The sequence below is a fragment of the Macrobrachium nipponense genome, chromosome 23 (assembly GCF_015104395.2).
Source record: "Macrobrachium nipponense isolate FS-2020 chromosome 23, ASM1510439v2, whole genome shotgun sequence".
Taxonomy (NCBI): domain Eukaryota; kingdom Metazoa; phylum Arthropoda; class Malacostraca; order Decapoda; family Palaemonidae; genus Macrobrachium; species Macrobrachium nipponense.
The window spans coordinates 63,288,336-63,310,488 of record NC_061090.1 but is presented as its reverse complement, the minus strand read 5'-3'; the positions used below and the strand labels follow the sequence as shown (position 1 = coordinate 63,310,488).

Sequence of the window (22,153 nt, the reverse complement as noted above, 5' to 3'; positions counted from 1 at the left end):
ACAGGTTGAAAACAGGATCCTACATTAGAAATTTCAATAACCTAACCTAACCTATCCTCATTCCATTACTAGGTTTTCAGTGCTTATATATACACATAAAAATATTAAAAGACCATGTTTCTTCTTCCACAGGTAAAACTTGAGTACAGATTAAAGAAATATCATCCAGTATGCCCCAATGCCACCTACAATTAAGGCTAACTGCACAGTACATGCATTTGTTCCGATACATATACAAACCCTCGGTCCTTTAACAATAGGAAGGTACTTAGCGGCAGCTGAACCAGTCGTAAGCTTTGAACAAGGGGGTTTGGTAGTTAACTACTTGTCCAGCAGTTGGCGGTCAGCTCGACTGCGAGGAGAGGAGTCACTTTGCTTTCGGCTGCGCTAGTGGATGGACGTGCTGCTCGTCTCTCTGCCCGCTTCAGTCATATGCTCTGTTTTCTTCACTTCGTGAAGGCTGTTTATCTTTCCCTTTTACTCAGTGTGAATGTACAAAGCCTGCGTAAGTACGTATCTGTGTTTTGTATTTCATTCTCAGTGAATATTGCAAGTGAATATGGATTCCCAAGAGCCGGAAAGACCCCCTTGCCCCCCCATCAGCCGCAGATTGTGCCCTGGTGTGGAGGGCCGTAAGTGTGGGGCCTTCCGATCATCTGTTGAGGTTGATCCTCATGAGTTTTGTACTCGGTGTAGAGGGCGAGAATGCTCTCGCACTGAGACATGTGATATTTGTGTATTTTGGTTGGAGGAGCAGTGGGAGCACTATGGGGGGAGGAAGAAGTCGCGTAAGCCGGCCAAGGAGTCGGAGGAGGGTTCTCTGGCTACGCTCTTGGTTATGGACACGTCTTCCTCTTTTCTCCCTCCATCTCAGCTCCCTCGTATGGCTCCTTCCCCTTGGAGGAGGATTCTCACGGTGTCCACGCCGGGCTACGTTGCTCCGCCGCACCTGGTGTATACTCAGCACGTAGCCATGGTGACCCTGACAGCTGCTGTGCAGGCACCGCTGCCGGAGGTTACGATGCCCGCTGTGATGCCGCCACCTGGTTTTGCCGCTCCTGCTGCAGCCCCGGACTTCTGGTGTCCCAAGAACTCTCCTCTGGACCTGCCTCCTGTGCAGAGGATGCTGCCGGTTCCTGCCCCGCCTCCTGTTCCTGAGTATGCTGCCACTCCAGTCCCAGTACCCGTTCCTGCCGCCGTCGTTCCTGGCTGTGATGTTGCTGCTTCCACCCCAGGTCCTTCGACAGGTGCAGTAGGATCCTGTTGCTTCGGCAACTGCCCCGACTCCGTCCTGGATGGAAGACCTAACGGTGGTGCTGAGGAAGCTGACAAAGAAGAAGAAGAGGAGGAAGGTGTCGTCATCGTCTTCGTCATCGTCGTCTGTCACCGCTTCCCCTTCAACTTCTAAGGCCCCACAGCCGAAGAAGAAGAAGGTTGCCCCTAAGAAGGCTCGCTCTGAGACTTCTAAGGGTCCGTCCCACTCCGGTGGGACGGTTGGGACTTCCGCCGGTCCTCCTGTTCCTTCAGGAACGGGGCCCGTCTCTCCTTCTGCAAGGAAGAAGAAGACGGGGACCGGAGAAGTGCCAGCTAACACCAGTACCTCCTCGCCTGGCGCCAGAGGTTCTGCCCCGATGCCAGGTACCGTCTCGGCCTCTCGTTCGCGAGAGTCACCGAGGTGACCGTACAGCCAAGACCCAGGCAACCAAGTCCGCTCAGTGCCAGGATCCAGGCACAGAGTGGAAGACTGGCGGGGGTCACTCAGGCGACTCTCACCAGACCAGCGATCGCTCTCGCAGCGATACGCTGGTACCCAGGGTTGACGCGACGGTCCCAGACTGCTCGCGGGCTGAGGCGAGGAAGCGGTCCCCTCGGTCGCCTGAACCAGCCTCGGCAGGTCCAGGTGGCGTGACGCGCTGTGAGGACAGGCCTCGCTCCCACCGCGACAGCGGACTCTGCAGGTCCCCTGACTGCCGCTCCTACCGGGACTGGGTGGAGAGGGGGACCAGCAGCAGCTCTTCTGATGCTCGGGACCGTCGCCGCTGTTCTCGGTCCAGCCGCTCTCCCCGGGAGAGCCGCTCGACCAGGCCTGCAGCTCGATCGCCACCGCGGGTTGGTGATCGCCCTGCAGCCCCCTCAGTACACTGGTTCTGCCGTTGGGCTCGGGCGGGTGAGCATCAGGTCTGCTTCTCCGATCCCTTCAACTTCCTCGGGCTTCACTGGGAAGAGCGAGGCAATCAGGAGTGATCGCGAGGGGCGCGCTCCTCACGATCCCGCCACGAGGCCCTACGAACCTGGCACGGTCCTCGGACCAATCAGATCGTATGCGCAAGTGGCAGGAGGAGACCAGGAGGGGTCTGTCGTGGTTCCTCCTGTAGAAGGACGAGGGTCTCGGGAGGCATTCTCGCTGGACGGGCTTGACGGTCTGTCTCCACAGGATACAGTCACTCCTGAGATCCAGAGGTCGTTCGCTGAGGTTATTGCGCCGATTCATCAGCACAACGACCTTGGGGAAGGATCGCCGCTCCCACCTTCCGAGCCCACATCGGGCTTGGAGTTGTTCTGGGGACCTAAGAAGGAACCCAGGACAACGGTGGGTCTGCCGCAATCGGCCTTGGCTGACAGTGTACTGAGCCAAGTGGGCACTCTCGTCTCCGGACAGGAGGGTTCGCTTTGTCCGTAGGTCTGCCAAGCTCCTTCCTCCACCTATGTGCCTTCAGAGGACCCTCTGCCGCCCAAGCAGGTTAACCCGGAGCTAGCTAGGCTAACTCCAGGGGGTGTCCCTGCCGCAGCTCCTGTCGGAGAACTTTTGGTTCTTGCAGCAAGAGGCACTTGACTTGGAATCTACTGCAATGGCGGCATTCCAAGCAGTCTCCTGGATCAACCTGTGGTCCCTCACAGTGTCGAAAGCCGCGGCCTCCTTGGGGAACATCACTCGTGAAAGGGACCCGGCTTTTGTGAGACTGTGCCAGTCTGGAGGTAGGGCCATTGCCTACCTGGCCCACCAGATGGCTAACCTGTGGGCCAACCTGGTTCTTCAGTGTAGAGACGCTGTTCTCACCCGTGTGACCAGGGCGGCTGGGCATGAGGCAGCTCTGGGTCTTCGCAACGGACCGGTGCGGAGTTCCTCCTCTCTCTTCCCCAGAGAGATGGTGGATGCTGTGGTGGAACAGCGGTGCACTGACGACAGTGACTGTCTTGTCCACCAGGCAGTCTCCAAGGTGGTTGGGCAACCTCGGACGACTGCGGCTAAGCCCAAGAGTTTAGCTAGCGCTTTCTCTGCGGCCAAGATGGTCGCCTCGTCGAAGCCAAGAGAGAGACTCTACCTTCGACTTCTGCTGTAAGGAGTGACCACAACCAGCCCTCCTCCCAGTCCTTCTCTCGAGAAGGATCTGGGAAGAAGAAGTCGAAGAGAGGAGGGAAACGCTAGGGACGGCGTTCCCCCTCACCTGCTGCCGGAAGTAGGGGGTGTGTGCCTGGCGAGCCATTGGGCAACATGGCAGCGCTACAGTGCAGAGACCTAATCTGGCGGCTGGACGACCGACGGGAACCTTGTAAGAGGAGTGCCTCTTTGCACTCCCCGCCCCCAGGAGATGTTGCTGTTCTCAGACACATCGACCGAGGGATGGGGCGCACACCTGGAGGAGTTGCTGACTGCAGGCGAGTGGGACCATAATGACAAGCACCTTCACATCAATGTCCTGGAGCTCAAGGCAGCGTTCCTCGCTCTCAAAGAGTTCCGGGACCGTCTGGTGGGACACTCGGTGGTGTTGATGAGCGACAACACCATGGTAGTGGCGTACATCAACAAGCAGGTGGGCCTAGTGTCCCTCCCGCTGCACCAGCTGATGTTGCAGGTGCACGAGTGGGCCGCAGCACACTCAGTAGAGCCCACTACATTCCAGGCAAGAGGAATGTGGTAGCCGACAAGCTCAGCCGTCGGGATCAGGTGATAGGAACCGAATGGTCACTTCATCCAGACGTGGCAGAAAGGCTCTTCAACCTGTGGGGGCGTCCAGTCGTGGATCTGTTCGCCACCCGGCACAACAGAAAACTCCAGGTTTTCTACTCGGTTGCGCTGGACCCATGGGCAGCTACAGAGGACGCTCTTCAACATCCGTGGGACAACCTCTTTGTCTACGCCTTTCCCCCATTCTATCTGATTTGAAAAGTGATCAGCAGGGCGCTGATCACCGCGAACCTTCGGATGATCCTGGTGGCCTCAGGCTGTTTGGTACCCGGACCCGCTGGCTCTGCTTGCCGAAGCGCCGAGAGAGATTCCCTCCTGGCACAACCTTCTCGTTCAGCCACACATAGAACGGTACCACCGGTCTGTCGAGTTCCTGTCTTCACGGCTGGCTGTTATCCACCATCTCTTGCGAGCGAGAGGCTTTTCTCGCAGCGCAGCAACAGAGATGGCTGGATACCTCCGACAGTCTTCTGCAGCTGTCTACCAGGGGCAGTGGTCTGTCTTCTGTGGAAATCCACAGGTAGCGGATTTCCTCGTCTTCCTTTGCCGAGAGAAGCTCCTCTCCGTCTCTGTAGTTAAAGGATACAGAGCTGCCCCCTGGGCCCTAGTCCTTAAACTGCGAGGTGTGGACATCTCTTCTTTCGAGATCTCCCTCCTGATGAAGAGCTTCGAGAGGTCTTGCCCACCCAGGGAATTCAGGCCCCCGGGGGTGGGATGTGACTCTCGTCCTTAGGAGTTTGACTCGTAGACCCTTCGAGCCACTCTAAGAATCATCTGACAGGGATCTGACCCTCAAGACCCTCTTCCTGCTGGCCTTGGCATCGGCGAAGAGAGCAGAGGAACTTCATGGTCTTTCCTTCGACGTCAAGCATTCCAGGGGATGGGGATCTGTGATGCTCGATTTCATCCCAAACTTCATAGCCAAGACTCAGAATTCTTCGGCCCCTGACGATAATGCATGAGATGCTGCTTTGTCCTGTGTGGGCGCTACAGTGCTATCTGAAGAGAACTCGGCACCTCAGGCCTGAGTGTCGACGCCTCTTCGTTAGCACCGGGGTTACCAAGAAAGAAGTTTCCAAGAACACTCTTTCTTTCTGGCTGCGTGAGGTGATCAGGAGGGCGTACGACACAGATGGTAGTGACGACACCCATACCCTTCGTCCGAGAGCCCACGAAGTCAGAGGTATTGGTCCAACCCTTGAGTTCCGCAAGAACTTCTCCCTGGCGCAGGTTCTGTAGGCAGGGGTTTGGGCCAACCAGACCACCTTCACTTCTTTCTACCTTCAGGATATCACCCACCGGTCCTTGGACACTTTTTCCTTGGGACCCGTGGTGGCTGCTCAACAAGTTGTGTAGTCTACCCAGCACCCGAGCAGACAGAACAGCATCACATCATTGTGTGACTGCATGAATGGGCGAGTGAAAGAGAGTGTGACTGGCTTCTCTTCCTCCTTCGTTCTTCTCCTCTACCTGTGGGCAGAGGGCTACGGTCGTCACTACGCTGAACAGGAGGCCGATGCAGGTAAGCTACACAACCGAGCTCCATTCTATCCCTTTCAGTAGGGATAGGAGTGTTTATCCACCACTCCCCAACAAGGGGTGGGAGTGGAAGCCAACAAGAGACAAACCCATGACTTCATTTTTGCTCTTGAAGTAGGAACTAGTTCTTGCCTTTTGCTATTCATAAGAGGTACGCTTGCCTCTCTCTTATAAATCTGGTCCAGAAGTCTGACCACTGATCCTGCGGTGCACACCCCGATCAGCTGGGCAGAGGCTAGGATCCCTCCCTTTGCTCTTACAACCAGGGAGGGAAGCCAAGGTAGGACGGACACCAGTCTGTTCATAAGACTCAGATTCCACCCACCAAGAAGTGAGTCTTCCTATTGTTAAAGGACCGAGGGTTTGTATACGTATCGGAACAAATAACAATTTGTCGGAAATTGTATTTTTCCTAACTATACAAACCTGAGGTCCTTTACATATAGTCCCACCTCATGCCACCCCTCACTCTGCGTTTCCTGGGCCTAAAGCAAAGTGACTCCTCTCCTCGCAGTCGAGCTGACCGCCAACTGCCAGACAAGTAGTTAACTACCAAACACCCTTGTTCGAAGCTTACGACCGGTTTAGCTGCCGCTAAGTACCTTCCTATTGTTAAAGGACCTCAGGTTTGTATAGTTAGGAAAAATACAATTTCCGACAAATTGTTATTTTTCATGTGGTGAAGTATGTCAATGGAGATTTCAAGATTCCTACAAATATCATCAAGCAGATATTCAATAACTCCAGAGAGCTAATACTCCTGAATGTATTTTCACCACTGCAATAGCATTGCTGTTATAAAACTAGTTATTTCATTTTTGCCAATAATTTTGGATGGGCAGTCATTCAAACACTTGCCTGTGCTGAAGCTCGTATTTAAACAGCAGTAGTTAATGGCTGAATAAATTTGATTATTCATCATAGCTGGTAATATTGTGTTCTTGTTATATAGTAGTTCCCCTTAAAGTTACTGTACCATCAGGAGAGTGTTTATCCAAACAGCTTTGCTCAGCTTCAGAACAAAATTACTTAAATTTTCTGATGTACATTAAGAGTAAATGTAAATCATTACTACCCAGTGACAAAATAGTGATACTGATGGTGGCTGAAACTCACTTGAAACCATATTTTCATTATACGTAAAGGCTGAACTATTGCCGGTTCAGCCTTTGACAGTTGAGAAGCTGCAACAAGTGCATTTGATTTTATGGTGAACAGGTAAAGTCTTTATTCAAATAAGTTGTACAAATTAACACTAAAAGAATAAAAGCTGATGTTTTGCAATGCGCACTGAAGAAAGTAATTGTGGGCGTAGAAAAAATAGTTTTCACCATGTTTTGCATTGTACTATCATAATGCTATCATTAGAAAAGCTATGTCCTATTTTGCAAGCATTCCACAACTGTCTATATATAGTGTATCCCTACCCATTTCAGAGTAACAACCCCCTTTTTTCGTGTATGTTTCAGTAAATTTGCTAAAATGTATCAGGAATAATTGGCTTGGCCAAAAAGTTATAATTAAAACATTGAAGTTCCCTCAGTTCTCTTTTTTTATGTAAATAATTTGGAAAACGAAATTCATTATGCACCATTCAGCCCTTTGAAAAACGTCATGACATTGATGTTTACTCTTTGAAAATTCATATTAACTGTCATTAAAAGCGTTATCTCCCTACACCTCTGAGAAACAAAATGTTCATTTAGTTTTACAAATATTCAGAATGCAGAATGTCAAAATTTTACATGTTGTGGGCAATCATGAATGTAAATGTTCAAAGGTCAAGAGTTAAATAATAAATATGCTACACTAAAGTTTAAATGTATTTGCTCCTTTTAGATAGATTCTTTTAAAGTTTGTTTGTATGATAGAATTGCTCAACAACTGCTTTTTCTAAGTATATTTGCTCATTTGCTTGTTAGATGAATTCTTGTCAAGTACTAATTTAAGAAATTGCCTATTAGGTAAATAGTTTTAAAGTTTGTTTGTATGATAGAATTACTCAACAGCTATACTTTTTAAAAATATATTTGCTCATTAGCTTGTTCGATGAATTCTTGTCACGTACCATTTTAAGAAATTGCCTTTTAATAGATTGTTTTAAAGTTAAAAAGCATATTTGTCTATTTTACCAGGCCCGGTTAAATAAGCTTAAAAAGCATGTTTGTCTATTTTACCGGGACCGGCAATAAATACTGCTACTGCAGTTAAACAGAAACCCATTCCCGGCAAAATAAGCAGAAACAATGCTCTATCTAGTGATATTCCATCTCCACTGCTAAGCTTAATGTACAATTCATACGTAATCCAATGGAATGTTAATGGTCTTAAAACCTGTTTACATCAAGGGGAAATTCAAAGACTATTGAAATATTATAATCCTATTGCAATATGCTTACAGCATACAAATGATACCGTTCATTCAATAGGAAATTACAATTTAGCATCTCATTCAGTTCCTTATGCTAATACATTAGGAACTGCAATCTATATTCATAACAGAGTAACTTACGATGTCATGTCCTTTAGAACCTCAGAATTTCAATTATCTGGAGTTAGATTACATTTAGATAATAACTCCTTTAATATTTATAATATGTACAATCAACCTTCTTGTAACTATAATTTGCAAAATCTACCTAAAGTATTCCCGAAAAGGCAAGAGAATTTCCTATTATTAGGAGACTTTAATTCCCACAATCCCATTTGGGATACCAATTGTGCTGATGTTGACACAAATGGTTCAAAGGTTGAACAGATGATGAATGATCACAACCTCTGTATATTAAATGAGGCAGAGAGTAGCACTTACTACTCAAAAACTCATGGCACCTATTCGTCAATAGATTTAACTCTTTGTTCCAATAGTATTGTTGATAGGTTTGAATGGAATGTCCTAGATGACCTGTTTAACAGTGACCATTTTCCTATTTTGATTACCATATTAGGACATACACCAACTTCTCCGATCCAACGGTATAATACAAATAAAGCTGACTGGGATAAGTTCAAGTTTTACACTAGGCAAGTGCTTCCCTTTGATTATTCCCAGGATCATGATAAAACAAATGACGACTTTGTGAATTTTATCACACAAGCGGCTGGTAAATCGATGCCTCCGACTGGCACTCGACAGTTGAAACATTCGGTCCCATGTTGGTCAGACACATTAACCCAACTGATAAACGAAAAACATGCAATTATTAGAAAATTAGAAACCCTAAATAAAAGATTCAAACATTTGAGTACTGGTCCCCTAATTATAGGGAATACGGTAAACAAATTGGTTGACATATCCATAGAAATTAGTGTATTGGAACCATATTTTAATAAGATTTCTGCTAAATTTAGGAAGGAAGTAATTTAAGGCAAGATAATTTTATGGCAAAAATACGTGTCAAGCATATCAGATAATACTTCTATGCAGAAGGTGTGGCAGAAATTTAGGAAGATTAACGGTTCTTACAGCAGACCAGCAAGACACGCATTAATGCATAATGGCTCATTTATACATGATACTCAGGCAATCTCTAATATTATCGGCCGTAATATTGAAAACATAAGCAGTATTGATAATTTAGATGCCCACTTTCGAGCCATTAAAAGAAGAGAAGAAACAATACCATTGAATTTTGATACTGTGGAAGATATTTACTACAATAAAAGATTTACTGATGAGGAGTTTGGACTTTGCATTATCAAATTGTAGCTCAACAAACCCTAGAAAAGATAATGTAAATTTTGATATGATAAGAAATCTTGCCCCTTTAGCCAAGGCCTAACTATTGCATTTCTACAATCATCTTTGGATCAAACATCTATTTCCAAAGGCATGGAAACATGCAAAAGTAATACCAATAGCTAAGGCAGGAAAAAATCCTGGTAATCCAGATAATTACAGACCAATTTCACTAACCAGTTGTGTTTCTAAATTACTGGAAAAAATGGTTAATTATAGATTGAATTTGTGTTTTCGTCGTAATAGTTTTATCGAATTCTCAATTTGGCTCACAATCGGAACGATCCACCTTGGACTCTCTTTCACACCTAGAAAATTATGTACGTAGAGGTTTTGAACGAAAACAGATCACAATAGCCCTATTTTTTGACATTCAGAAGGCATATGATACAACATGGAGGTACTCGATACTAACATAACGGTTTCCGAGGACATCTTCCTATTTTTATCAGAAATGTTATAGATGGAAGAACATTTCAAACTCCTATTGACAATATTTACTCTGAATCTTTTAAGCTTGACTATGGTGTACCCCAAGGCAGTGTTTTAAGTGGAACACTTTTTGCGTTGGCAACTAACGATATAGTTGATCAAATGCCACAGGGAGTGCAAAGTAGTCTTTATGTGGACCACTTTGCAATTTACTACTCATCCAACAATCTTCGTCATTTGCAAAGAATTCTAAATAATGCCACTCGAAAAATACAAGCTTGGACTGCGTCTGTTGGTTTCAGACTTTCGTCGGCAAAAAAAAAAAAAAAAAAAAAAAAAAAAAAAAAAAAAAAAAAACTCAAGCAATAACTTTTATTGGAAGAGTAGATGGAAACAGAATCAAGATATAATTCTTACTTTGGGCAATGTACAAATCCATTTCTAGGATAAGGTAAAATTTTTGGACTAGTTTTCGATACTCATTTGAATTGGAAAGCACATGTAGGTCTTGCATTAAATACTAAATGTAAGTGCTCTTAACTTAATGATGAAATTATCTCACACAATGTAGGGTGCAAGGAGATCAACTGTACTGATGATATATAAGGCATTAGTCTTATCAAGAATAGACAATGGAAGCCCAATATATGGATCAGGATCTGAAGCAACTCTGAAGTCTTTAGAGCCAATACATACTCGAGGTCTGAGAATTTGTAGTGGAGCGTTTAGATCATCCCAAAATCTCTCGGTTTTATGTGAAATTGGAGAACACCCTTTGTCGTTGCATCAAAATTTTGTAACAATGCGAAGTGCATTGAATATTCTGTCTACAAGTTCTCCTACAAAAAAGCTCTTTTTTTCAGAGTGATATTTTTATAAATAATCATGAGCCACCATTCCCAATTAGAGCACATAGGCTGTTGCAGTCAACAAATATCAAAATGAACATCATTCAACCATCTCTCTTTCCCCCACCTTGGATCATGAAAAAAACAAGAATATGCTCTCGTAATTTTTATTTATCAAACAAATTGCCATAGAGCATATCCAAAGGAAAGGCTAACTACGCCATATACACTGATGGCTCTAAATCTTCAGTGGGTGTAGGCAGCGCTGCACTGTCTTTGAACAAAACGAGCCAGTTATCATTGCCAAACGAGTCGTCAGTATTCACCTCCGAGCTATATGCCATTTTACTAGCCATGGTTAAAGCACATGAAGAAAGACTAAATTTAAGATTTATCGTCTACTCGGATTCACGAAGTGCCATAGAAGCCCTCAAAAGCTATTCACATAAGAACCTGTTGGTATTAAAGATTAAAGAACTTTTAAACAATTTTTATCTTGAAGGGGTAGATATCGAATTATGTTGGGTCCCGGTTCATGTAGGAGTTACTGGAAATGAAAGAGCGGATACTGCTGCTAAAACAGCCGTCAACCTGCCTCAAACGGGATATTAATCTCCCCGTTAGAGATTACATAACATTATTAAAAATATCTACAATGAAAAAGTGGCAAAGATTGTGGAGCAACGTATCTCAGAATAATAAATTAAGACAATCAAAGTCAACTGTTTCTCCATGGGAGTCATCTAATCAATACGACAAAAAAAAAAAAAAAAAAAAAAAAACAGGTAATATTGACTCGATTAAGAATAGGCCATACGAGATTGACCAATGGATTTTTAATGTGTACACCTCACGGCACTGTTCCCATGGATACTTTTTTTTTTTTTTTTAATATTAAACATATATTTTCGGTTTGTCGGGTTTTTAAGCGAGAGAGAGAGAAAGATCTATGTTTTGGTCGAAAAACGTTTTCTGACATTTTAACTGAATCAAGTAGTTTTTCTGTTTTTAGAATTTTAACTTGTTTTAAGGAATACACGTTTAATTGATAGAATTTAAGTTTTTACCTAAGATTTTATTTTATTACTAATTCTTACTAAATTACGTAGATTTAATATATAGTTAATTCTTTTTATCGCTTAGATTTCATTATATATATATATATATATATATATATATATATTATATATATATATATATATATACATATATATATATATATATAATATATATATATATATATATATATATATATCTTCTTCTTCTTCTTCTTCCCAGCTTGTTCCCATTTTTATATGGGGTCGCCGTTTCGGATGAGCCGTTTCCATCCATTTCTATCTTGTGCTTCTGCCTCATCAATTCCCTTCTCATTTAAGTCTCCTCTCACACAGTCCTTCCATCTCTTTCTTGGTCTCCCTCTTTTCTTTTTCTCCTTGCACCTCCACCCCCATAGTATGTCTCCCAGCGTGGTCCTCATCTCTCCTCAACAGGTGTCCATACCATCTCAGCCTCCCCTCCTGCACTTTCTTTGATACTTCCACCACCTTAGTTGACCCCCTTATGTAGTCATTTCTGATCCTATCCACTCTTGTTACCCCAGACATCCACCTAAGCATTCTCATTCTGCCACATCCATCTTCTTCTGCTCTGCTTTTCTCATGCTTGCTGTTTCCGTACCATACAGCATTGCTGTTTCTTACCACCGTCTTGTGAAATCTTCCTTTTAACCTAAGCGGCACTCTTTTGTCACAAAGAACTCCCCTGAGGCCGCTCTCCAGTTGTTCCAGCCTGCCTGTACCCGATGTTTTACTTCTTCTTCCATACTTCCTCCAGCGTTAACAAAAGATCCCAAATACTTAAACTTATCAACTCTCCTTATTTGCTCTCCACCAAGCTGAATACTTTCTCTATCATACCCCTCAGTGGTGGTACACATATATTCTGTCTTGGATCTACTTATTCTCATTCCTCTGTCCTCCAGTACTTGTCTCCATCTTTCCAATTTCACTTCCAGATCTTCCCTGCTCTCTGCACACAGAACAATATCATCCGCATACAATATGTTCCATGGTACTGTCTCCCTTACTTCCTCTATTATAACATCCATCACTATGTTAAAGATAAATGGGCTCAGAGCCGACCCCTGGTGTAATCCTACTCTCACCTCAAACCTTCTGTCTCCCCAACACTGCTCCTCACTCTGGTAAATACATTCCGGTACATCTCTTGTATCAATCGCACATACTTCTCTGGCACCATCTTGCTCCCTCAGGCTCCTCCATACCTCTTGTCTCGGGACTCGGTCATAAGCCTTTTCAAGGTCAATGAATACCATATGTATATAGTATATATATATATATATAGATATATATATTATATATATATATATACATTCAATTTTCACTTAGATTTAGCATATCTGAAGATATATATATATATATATATATATATATATATATATATATATATATATATATATATATATATATATATATATATATAAATTCAATAAATTTGATAAATTTATAATTCTTTGTATCCCGATTTTTTTCGGGCCAGCCCTGTGAGAGTCAAGTTTGACTCATTGGGCTGGTAAAACTCCTTTCTTAATAATAATAATAATAATAATAATAATAATAATAATAATAATAATAATAATAATAATAATAATACCGGGACCGGCAAACTTGGCCTTTTCATTTTTTTTTTTTTATCATCCTATCCCTCGGATATGATCTTTCCATTCCCACGTCCTCTTACTTGCTGGGACTCACTGCTATAACACTTTTCTCCTACTAATGCCTTTCATTTCCGGCCCAGTGGTTAAATTGAGCCGAATATAGTTGTGTTTACATTTACATTGTTAATTTCACAGTTACGGGCTGCTGAAGAGCAAGAGCCAGTGCCACCATAAAGTTGGCTTAATCTATCATCATCATCACTAATGTTGTGAGATTAAAGATGTTATGAATACTTTTTGTCGAACTGGTTTGACTAGAAGTTTGTTTTCCCAACATATCCGATAGAAGTTAGGGCTGATTGAACTATACATTTCCATAATTAATAAAGTTTGCACATGTTGTGCGGTGATTATGTTGGCAGCCTTGTGAATATTATCGTCTGCTGTTGAATGTAAACAAATACATACTACTGCTTGGGTCACTATGAGCTAGCCAACGGACGGTTCTTTAATTACTATGTGGCCTTTATAGTTGAACGTTGTGCAAGAAGCTTAAGATTACATTTACATAATGGCAAAAGTATTACAAAGGATATTTAGAGATAGTATGCGACAATCAAATGTAAGACGGCAGTCATTGTCCCTACTAAGGGTTTCCATGAGAGACTTCCCCTGCCATTTCAGTACAAGTGTGATATATGGAAGTAAACATTACCCACGCTTATCACCCCAAGAGGTAAGTAGCCAAACTTCTTATTCATTTGCGAGATAGTAGCTATCACCGAAGAAAGGTGGGCAATGCCAAGAAAAGGGAAGGGAGGACGAAGATGAGGGTTGCTGAAATGGATCCTACGAGTGTTGCTAGGTACCTAGGCTAGGTAGTACCTACTACCTAGGTATAAGGTAATGAATATACAGAGTAACCAAAGGGATCAGGGCTAGGGGCCACTACCTACAACATTGTGGCCTGACCTGACCTGACCTAACCCAACCTAACCTAACTTTATTTTACTTTGGGCGCCATACCTTGACCTGGCTGGAAGGCTTCTCCTCCCCGGACTCCCCCACTGTTGTAACTCAGTGACTAAAGACCTGTTCGGACACGTGCTTCAGTTCTGGTTCTGACCTAACCTAGAATATCGTTTCCTGACCTAAACTAACCTTACTCAGCTTGCCGTGCCCTTACCTGGCCTACTATCATAACCCTGTAACTCAAACATGTGGATTGGCCTAGGCCACCCCTTAATGGTGGTACTAGGTCAAAATCATCAATATTCATGTGCAATGTTAAATAGAAATTTTGTATATCCTACACGATAGGTATACAAACCCTCGGTCCTTTACATAAGGAATTACTTTCAGCATAGGCTGGAATTACGTCCGTTAAATTCTTGAACAAGGTGGTTTGGCAGTAACTAGCTACCGTCTGGTAGGCGGGTAGGCCCTCCTGTCTGGATGTAAACACTCCACTTGTTCCGACACGGCATACAAACCTTCGGTCCTTTTACAATAGGAAGGTACTAGCGGCAGCTGGATAGGTCGTAAGCTTTCGAACAAGGGGTTCGGTAGTTAACTGCTTGTCCGACAGGCGCGCGCGCACGACTGGGAGGTAAACAAATCACTTTTGCTTTCGGCCTGCTGGCGTGTAGACGTGTATCATCGCTCTCTGCCTGCTTCATCGTCGTTGCTTTCGCATGGTTGTGTTTTTCTTTTTCTATTTATCTAGTGAAACTGAATTGTAAGTACAATCATTTCATATTTATTTCCATTGAATTCAATTGTGAATTAAAGGATCTTGGTTTCTCCACGCCCTCCGATTACCCGAGTGCCGGGACTGAAGGGCGTAAGTGCGGGAATTCATTTTTCCCAGAAATGATCCTCGTATTGTGTATGCTCCGGTTGCCGAGGGCGGGAGAGCGCTCGCTCCGAGCTTATATTTTGGTTGGAAATGGTGTAGATGAAAATTGTAAGTAAGTGCCCTTTTCATTTATATTTTTTTGACCTGTATGCTCGTTGCCGAGCGAATGCGCTCGGCACGAAAACTTATTCTGTATTGAAGTGGAATCGCAAGTACAGTATTCTTTTTTCTTTTCATATATTTATTTGATTGTAGCAATACTCATTTGGATCAGTTTCCGCTCTTACCCGGAAATTGATCCTTTCCCCTTTTTATTTGAATGAAGTGAAATTGCAAGTGCAGTTCTTTTTCATTTTCATATTTTATTGAGATTGCATTATTTACTTGGATCAATGTTTCCGCTATTTCCCGGGAATTGATCCTTCCCCTTTTTATTTTGTATGAAGTGAAATCGCAAGCGCAGTATTCTTTTATTTTTTCATTTTTCATATATATTTTGATTGCATCAATTCATTATGGATCAAGGTTTCCATTCATAATCGGGAATGGATCCTTTTACCCTTGCGCTCGGTACCGAGGGCGCAAATGCGCTCGCTCCGAGCCCTTATTCATTGTGAAGTGAATCGTAATGCAAGATTCTTTTTCATGTTATTCCTTTTATTATTGATTGCATCAATATTTATTTTGGTTCAAGTTCCGCTCAGTCAGGGAATTGATCCTTATGCCCTTGCATTCGGTGCCGAGGGCACGATTGCTCTCGGGCTCTTATTATTATTGTTGGGTACATGGGTGCTGGTGTCGGGTGGGGTGGGATACGAGAATCCCCCCCCCCCCCACCCCCCCCCCTCCGCTCAGGCTCCCACCCCAGATGGCCCTTCCCCTACGGGGGGTGAGGTTATCGGGGTTTTCTCCTCGCCCGATACGTCGGAGCGCGGGGGAGGGCGCTCGGTGCCCGATATCAATTGTATTCGGGGTCTTCCGCTCGTTCGGTGTGGGGCTCACCCCCCGCGCGAGGGGACTTCCCCCCCACTAATCACTACTACTGTTATTTCCGCAGGTGCTATTGCCACGAGGGTGGACCTTGGTGAGGTATGGGCGTCCTTCGATTTGCAGGGCGTGCCTAGTGTCCAGGGGCTGCGGTTCTATGTCTGGGCCTGCTGCGGTCACCCATGGAGTGGTGACCACGACAACGATATCGACTCCAGGTGACGACGTCCCTCCTCACTGGTGTACTCGCCTCACGTGGTAACAGTCTTGCCTACAGCCGCTGTGAAGTGCCGTTCGCCGTACCGAGAGGGGGGCGTGCCCCCCCGCTCGTGGTTGCCGCGCTGCCGCGACCACACTTCCGCTGCCCTAGAGCTCGCCCCTGGACCTGCCGCCGGTACCAGGATGTTGCTGGCTGCTGCTCCACCTCCTGTGTTTCCGGTGCTGCCTGCCGTACCTGCCGATTCTGTACTGACTGTCCATGCAGTTGCTGCGCTGGCTGTCCCTGCCGTTGCTGCGCTGGCTGTCCCTGCCGTTGCTGCGCTGGCTGTCCCTGCCGATGCTGTGCTGGCTGTGCCTGCTGTTCCTGAGATGCCAATACCTGCTGACGTTGTCCCTGTTCGTGGTGGTACTACACCAGACTTTGGTCTGTCTGTACAGGTGCGTCCTCCGGGCCCTGTGGCTTCGGCTACAGCAGCCCCGGCTCCGCCCTGGATGGCAGATCTTACGTCTGTCCTGAGGAAGCTGACGAAGAAGAGGAGGAACGTCGCCTTCATCGTCGTCGGCTGCCGCCTCTTCCCCTTCGACTTCTAAGGCTTCACAGCCGAGGAAGAAGAAGGTTGCCTCCTCCCTCCTAAGAAGTCTCCCTCGGGAGCTTCTCGGGACCCGTCTCACCTCGGTGGGACGGGAGGGTTCCTTCCGCTGGTCCTCCTGCTCCTTCGGGAGCGGGGCCCGTCTCTTCTTCCGCAAGGAAGAAGACTACGGGGACCAGAGGGGTACCGGCTAACACTGGTACTTCCTCGCCTGGTGTCAGTGGTTCTGCCACTGCATCAGGGTCCGTCTCGGCCTCTCGTTCGCGGGAGGTACCGAGTGTACGGTCGCCTACAAGCGACTCTGAGCCCGCTCAGCGTCAGGTTCACGGCACGGAGCGGAAGACTGGTGACAGCCAGACCAGCTCTCGCTCTCGCCGGACGGACCAAGCTGGCTACCCGGGATGACGTGACGGTCCACGACCGCCACGGGCTGAGGCTGGGAAGAGGTCCCCCCGTTCGCCGGTGCCAGCCACGGCTGGAACCAGCGACGTGACGTGCCGTGAGGACAAGCACCGGTCTCACTGTGACAGTGGAGCCTGCAGGTTGCCTGACCATCGCTCTCACAGAGAGTCGGGTACGGCAACCAGCACCAGCTCTTCTGACACTCGAGATCGGGGCCGCTGTGCTCAGTCCAACCGTTCTCCACAACGAGACGGTTCGACCAGGCCTGCAGCCTGCAGCCCTCCAAGCCTGCTGGTTCTGCCAGCGAGCTAGGAGGGAGCGTCAGGCCTGCCTCTCCCGTACCTTCAACCTCCTCGGGTACACCGGGAGGAGCGAGGTATTGAGGAGTGATCGTGAGGGGTGCGCCCCTCATGATCCCACCACGACGCCCTACGTGCCAGGCACGGTTCTTGGACCGGCCAGGACGTATGCGCAAGTGGCTGGAGGAGACCGAGAGGGCTGTCGCTGTTCCCCCTTCTTAGGAGGAAGGTTCTCGGAATATGCTCTTGTTCGAAGGGCTTAACGGTCCTACTCTGCAAGATGCTGTGACTTCCGAGATCCAGAGGAACTTTGCCGAGGTTATGGCGCTGATTCGTCAGCACAACGACCTCAGGGAAGGATTGCCGCTCCCACCAGCAGAGCCACGTCTCGGCTCGAGTCGTTTTGGGGCCCGAGAGGGAACCCAAATCGACGGTGGGTCTGCCGCGATCGGAGCTTGCCGACTGTGTTGAACCAGGTAGTCTCTCGTCTCCGGACAAGAAGGCTCTCTCAGTTCTGGCCGGTCGAACAAGCTACTTCACCTCCTCTACTGCGACAGAGGCGTGTCTACGTGTCTTCGGACACAGTATTTGAATACCCCTTCGGTCCTCCTGAGAGGTTTCGACCTCGACGAGGACTGATATGAGTCGGAGGACGGTATCGGCTCTCTCCTGTCAGGTGTCGATCAGCCCCACCCAGACGACGTTCACAGTGGCGGCAGACCCTTACCTACAGTATGAGTTCGTAACCCTCCTCGGGAAAACGTTTTCTCCTGACGATACGTTTTCCCAGGCTCTGAGAGGCCATCGCCTTACGGCGATGGCTGCTCCTTTTCTTCTCCAACTGCTAGTTCCGCTGGGAAGGCGAGCCAGTATCCAATTCCTCCCCCATTCCCTCTCTCCTTACGGCTACGAGGGAAAGGGGAGGGATCCTACAGAGATTTCTCTGTAAGATCCCACGTTAGGGGCTGCGCTACCGGGGGGACCTTCGGGTCCTACCTGACGTAAGCCCCGGTCGTTGAGGAGGGATCCTGCCCCTTTCTCGATTTCTACGGGAATCGAGAGGACCACCAGCCGATATCGTTTGACGAATTCGGTGGGGGTTTCGCAGAGTGCTTAGAATTCTACAGAATTTCTAGCGCACTCAGAGTGTTCGAGTTTTTTACGATCTCCAAACACTTAGGCGAGACCACGGTCCAAAGTGAGCGAGAATCCCCGATAATTGTTACACGATAATCGGGAACCTCGCTTATGCTCGAATTCCTGTAATTTCTAGCATTTGGAAGAAGACTGCTGCTGAAAGAAGAGTATCTCACAGTAGGTGATTAACCTGGAATAGAGAAGAACGAACGGGAACTTCCAGTTTGGCTTGAACTATCGTCTTCGGTATTCTGTTCACCATTGAAGCTTTCCTTGTGGAAAGACTTTTCCCTCACTCTCTTGACTAGAGAACGAAGGCGGTCGATCTCCAATCCTTATTCTCATTCCTCGAGGGTAAAAGAATTTAGGATGGAGGTCGTTGGTAGCAGAACCTACAAATATACTACGTATATTACCCTCGCGACATGATTCTTTTAACAGTTGAATTGTCCGGGGGTAGCGCATACCGTAGTTAACTCTACGGTTTGTGACCGAGACGAATTGTATCTTAATTGAACTGCAACTCGGGGTTGCCTGCAACCTCCCAGCAGTTATCAGTTTCGATTTTAGATACTTGGTATTGTCACGACAACACCAAATCAGCTTTTGTATTTACCGAAATCCGTTTCGTTTAAATATAATTGCTCGAGCGTATTCTTTATGCTTGATGGTTCTAGCCGAACGCATTCCTTCGTGGAAGGGATTAACTGGCAACTCAGGATGACGAGTCACGGAAGAGATCTACTGCGTATTGAACTGCCTGATAACAGCTCAGTATCAGCTAGGTCTCCGAGATGCACGGTCGGTTACGTCTCTCTGTCCCCTGGTTTGATTGACTACCAAACCGTATCTCTAACCCAACAATCATGGACTTAGGTCTCTGATTAACGGGGATTCTCGCAATAATGAAGGACCATCTACTGCTGTGACGCTCGATTTCATCGCCTTCGACATTGCGAGAATTTTCAACAGAGATATCTCTTGGACTCTTTCATCTTTCTGTTTACCGCACGGTAACAGAAGTCTGTACTAGTCTCCCGCTGCATCGCACCGCGATAATGCGAATGATTTTTGCAGACATCTGAGTTTGTCTTCAAAATATCTCGTATTCGTAGGTGTGCAATGATTCATGTTCGCCCGAATTTAACAGATGTGTCAGAAGACATCGCCTACTCTCCGACCTGACAGCTCTACTTCCAAATGTTCAGCCCATGAGAAGCAGTTCTTCAGGCAGTATTTCCCTGTGTTCTTCATTACTGAAAGCGCTCCGCTTTTATTGCAACTACGATCCTCACCGGACAGCAATGAATAGCGTTAGCGTTCTCAGTCTTTGTAGCACAGGTTCAGAATCTTGAGAATCCTTCTCTCGGTTCAGCTGTGAAGACGTAGGTTGCATTTTCTGTACACCTTCGTCTTCAACGACACATAGTGTTGTTTCTCCTTAGCTGATAATCAACTATACAGTGGGGCCTCGTTATCCACGGGGGATAGGGCCTAGAACCCCCCGTGATAAGTAAATACCCGTGTTATCCTGATACCCCCTCAAAATTGCTTAAAACTGCCTACTTTAATAGTTAACCCACCCAAGACCACTATTCCAATGTTTATAACTGCCTACTTTAGTTCAAACACCAAATATGTTTTCAACTATCACCTAAAACTAATTCAAGACAGTTTTAAAGTTATTGTACAAAATTAGCCTTAAAAAATAAATGTAGTATAGTACTACTGACATAGGTATGTAGCCTACTAGCCTAGGGATTACAGCTAGAAGCCTACATACGCATGGTGGGCCTCTTTTTTTTTTTTTTTTACAAGGAAGAGAGGATGAGTGGTAAGAGAACTATCAAAATATGTAAATCATATGGGTACTCACCAACAATCTATGTTGATAAAAGATGGCGACGATTTTGCAGTGCAATCCAGTAATATACTAGTAATAACGATAATGCTACCAACAGTATGCAGCGAAACATCTCTTCCCTTCGTCACAACACGTTAATACTAGTATATTCCACGTAAAAACCTTCATCTGACCTTTAGGCGTCTTTCCCATAAGAGTAAAAGAATCAGGGCTTTTGGATGCCACATAATTAACTCGTTTATATGGGTACAATTTAAAGAACGCGCGCACACCACATTTCATAACAACAACAAACAAACGTTTGTAGGCCAGTGTTGCCAACTGGGAATGGCAATTTCTTGCTAGATTTTGTTCCATAAAAGGCTAAAAAAAATCACATACCGTATATACTCGAATAACGTGCAATCTCCCATATCGTGCAACCCCCTAATTTTCACCAATAAACAGTGGTTTTGTGTTTTGTCATGTATCTCATGTATCATGCAAGTTCATAAGGTTGGTGGTTTAGCCTGCTAATGGCCGAGTCATTCAGATGTGTGCTGGATGCTAGTCAATTTACGGTAATTTTCTTATTAATCTCGAGAATTGAATAGAAAATCTCAAGATTAAAAAAATCCCAAGATAATAAAATAATTGTAAAAATAACACGCCTTGGAGTCCTTAATCATCTCTCTCTCTCTCTCTCTCTCTCTCTCTCTCGCTCTCTTCTACTCTCTCTCTCTCTCTCTCAGGAATAAATACGTACGTACTGTAATTTGCAGTAAATGTGTAGACATTGTGTGCGTGTTTAAAAAATGTGCAGTACACACACATTCCGATGTTTCGGTTTTTGGAATTTTTCAGATTTCGGAAATGTGAGGTCAGATGCATAATCAAAACAAACACCACTACTGCAGCAAAAACATTTTTTCCCTTTTTTATGTTTTTCATTATGTTATTTATTAATTACAGTTTATTTAAATAAATATTAATATAATACTGTTAAATGAATGTGAGATAATTAAGATCACCTATAATAAAATAGTGGGACAATTAATACCATATGTTCACTAATAGGTATTATTTCAAAACAAACATTCCGTAAAACACAAAAAATATATGTACATAACAATCAAAATATAATAATGTTTTTGTTGCAGGTTCAACTTAGTGAATTTTAACAATAAAGTATGACTATATAATATAGTTGTTTTACCAATATCGATCTTGAAGTTGAAGAGTCGTAAAATTCTGAGGATGGTCCGGGAAAAGGATTTGTACTTTGTGATTACGTATCGCTACAACACCATGTGGTATTTTCATACCACTATATTGATGACGCATCGCTACGACACACTGGTGTTTTCATACCACTATACGTTAAAGTTAAAAACATGACATAGAATCGACTTTGCGACTTCGTTCACTTTGATATTTTTTAACGATACAATAACTATCATTTGTACTACTAAAACCATCTTCACATAAGTAATTTTTCGTAAGATATGTTGTTGCAAAAGCTAGCTTATACATAAAAGGCTTTTATAATTTAAGTCATCTTAGATATACATATGCACCCAAACTCATTGTGGGAAATTTACTACTGTTTTCCT

The 22,153-nt window shown here is 45.2% G+C and overlaps 1 protein-coding gene across 1 annotated transcript in view; it reads left to right on the top strand.

Moving 5' to 3' along the window:
- The first annotated feature begins 13,630 nt into the window (after positions 1-13,630).
- LOC135201328 (pyruvate dehydrogenase [acetyl-transferring]-phosphatase 1, mitochondrial-like) overlaps positions 13,631-22,153 on the top strand; it is a 68,475-nt gene continuing 59,952 nt past the window's right edge. The window contains exon 1 of the mRNA XM_064230183.1: positions 13,631-13,941. Coding sequence (XP_064086253.1) covers positions 13,777-13,941 — 165 coding nt within the window. The 5' untranslated portion in view covers positions 13,631-13,776. The remainder of the gene's footprint in view (positions 13,942-22,153) is intronic.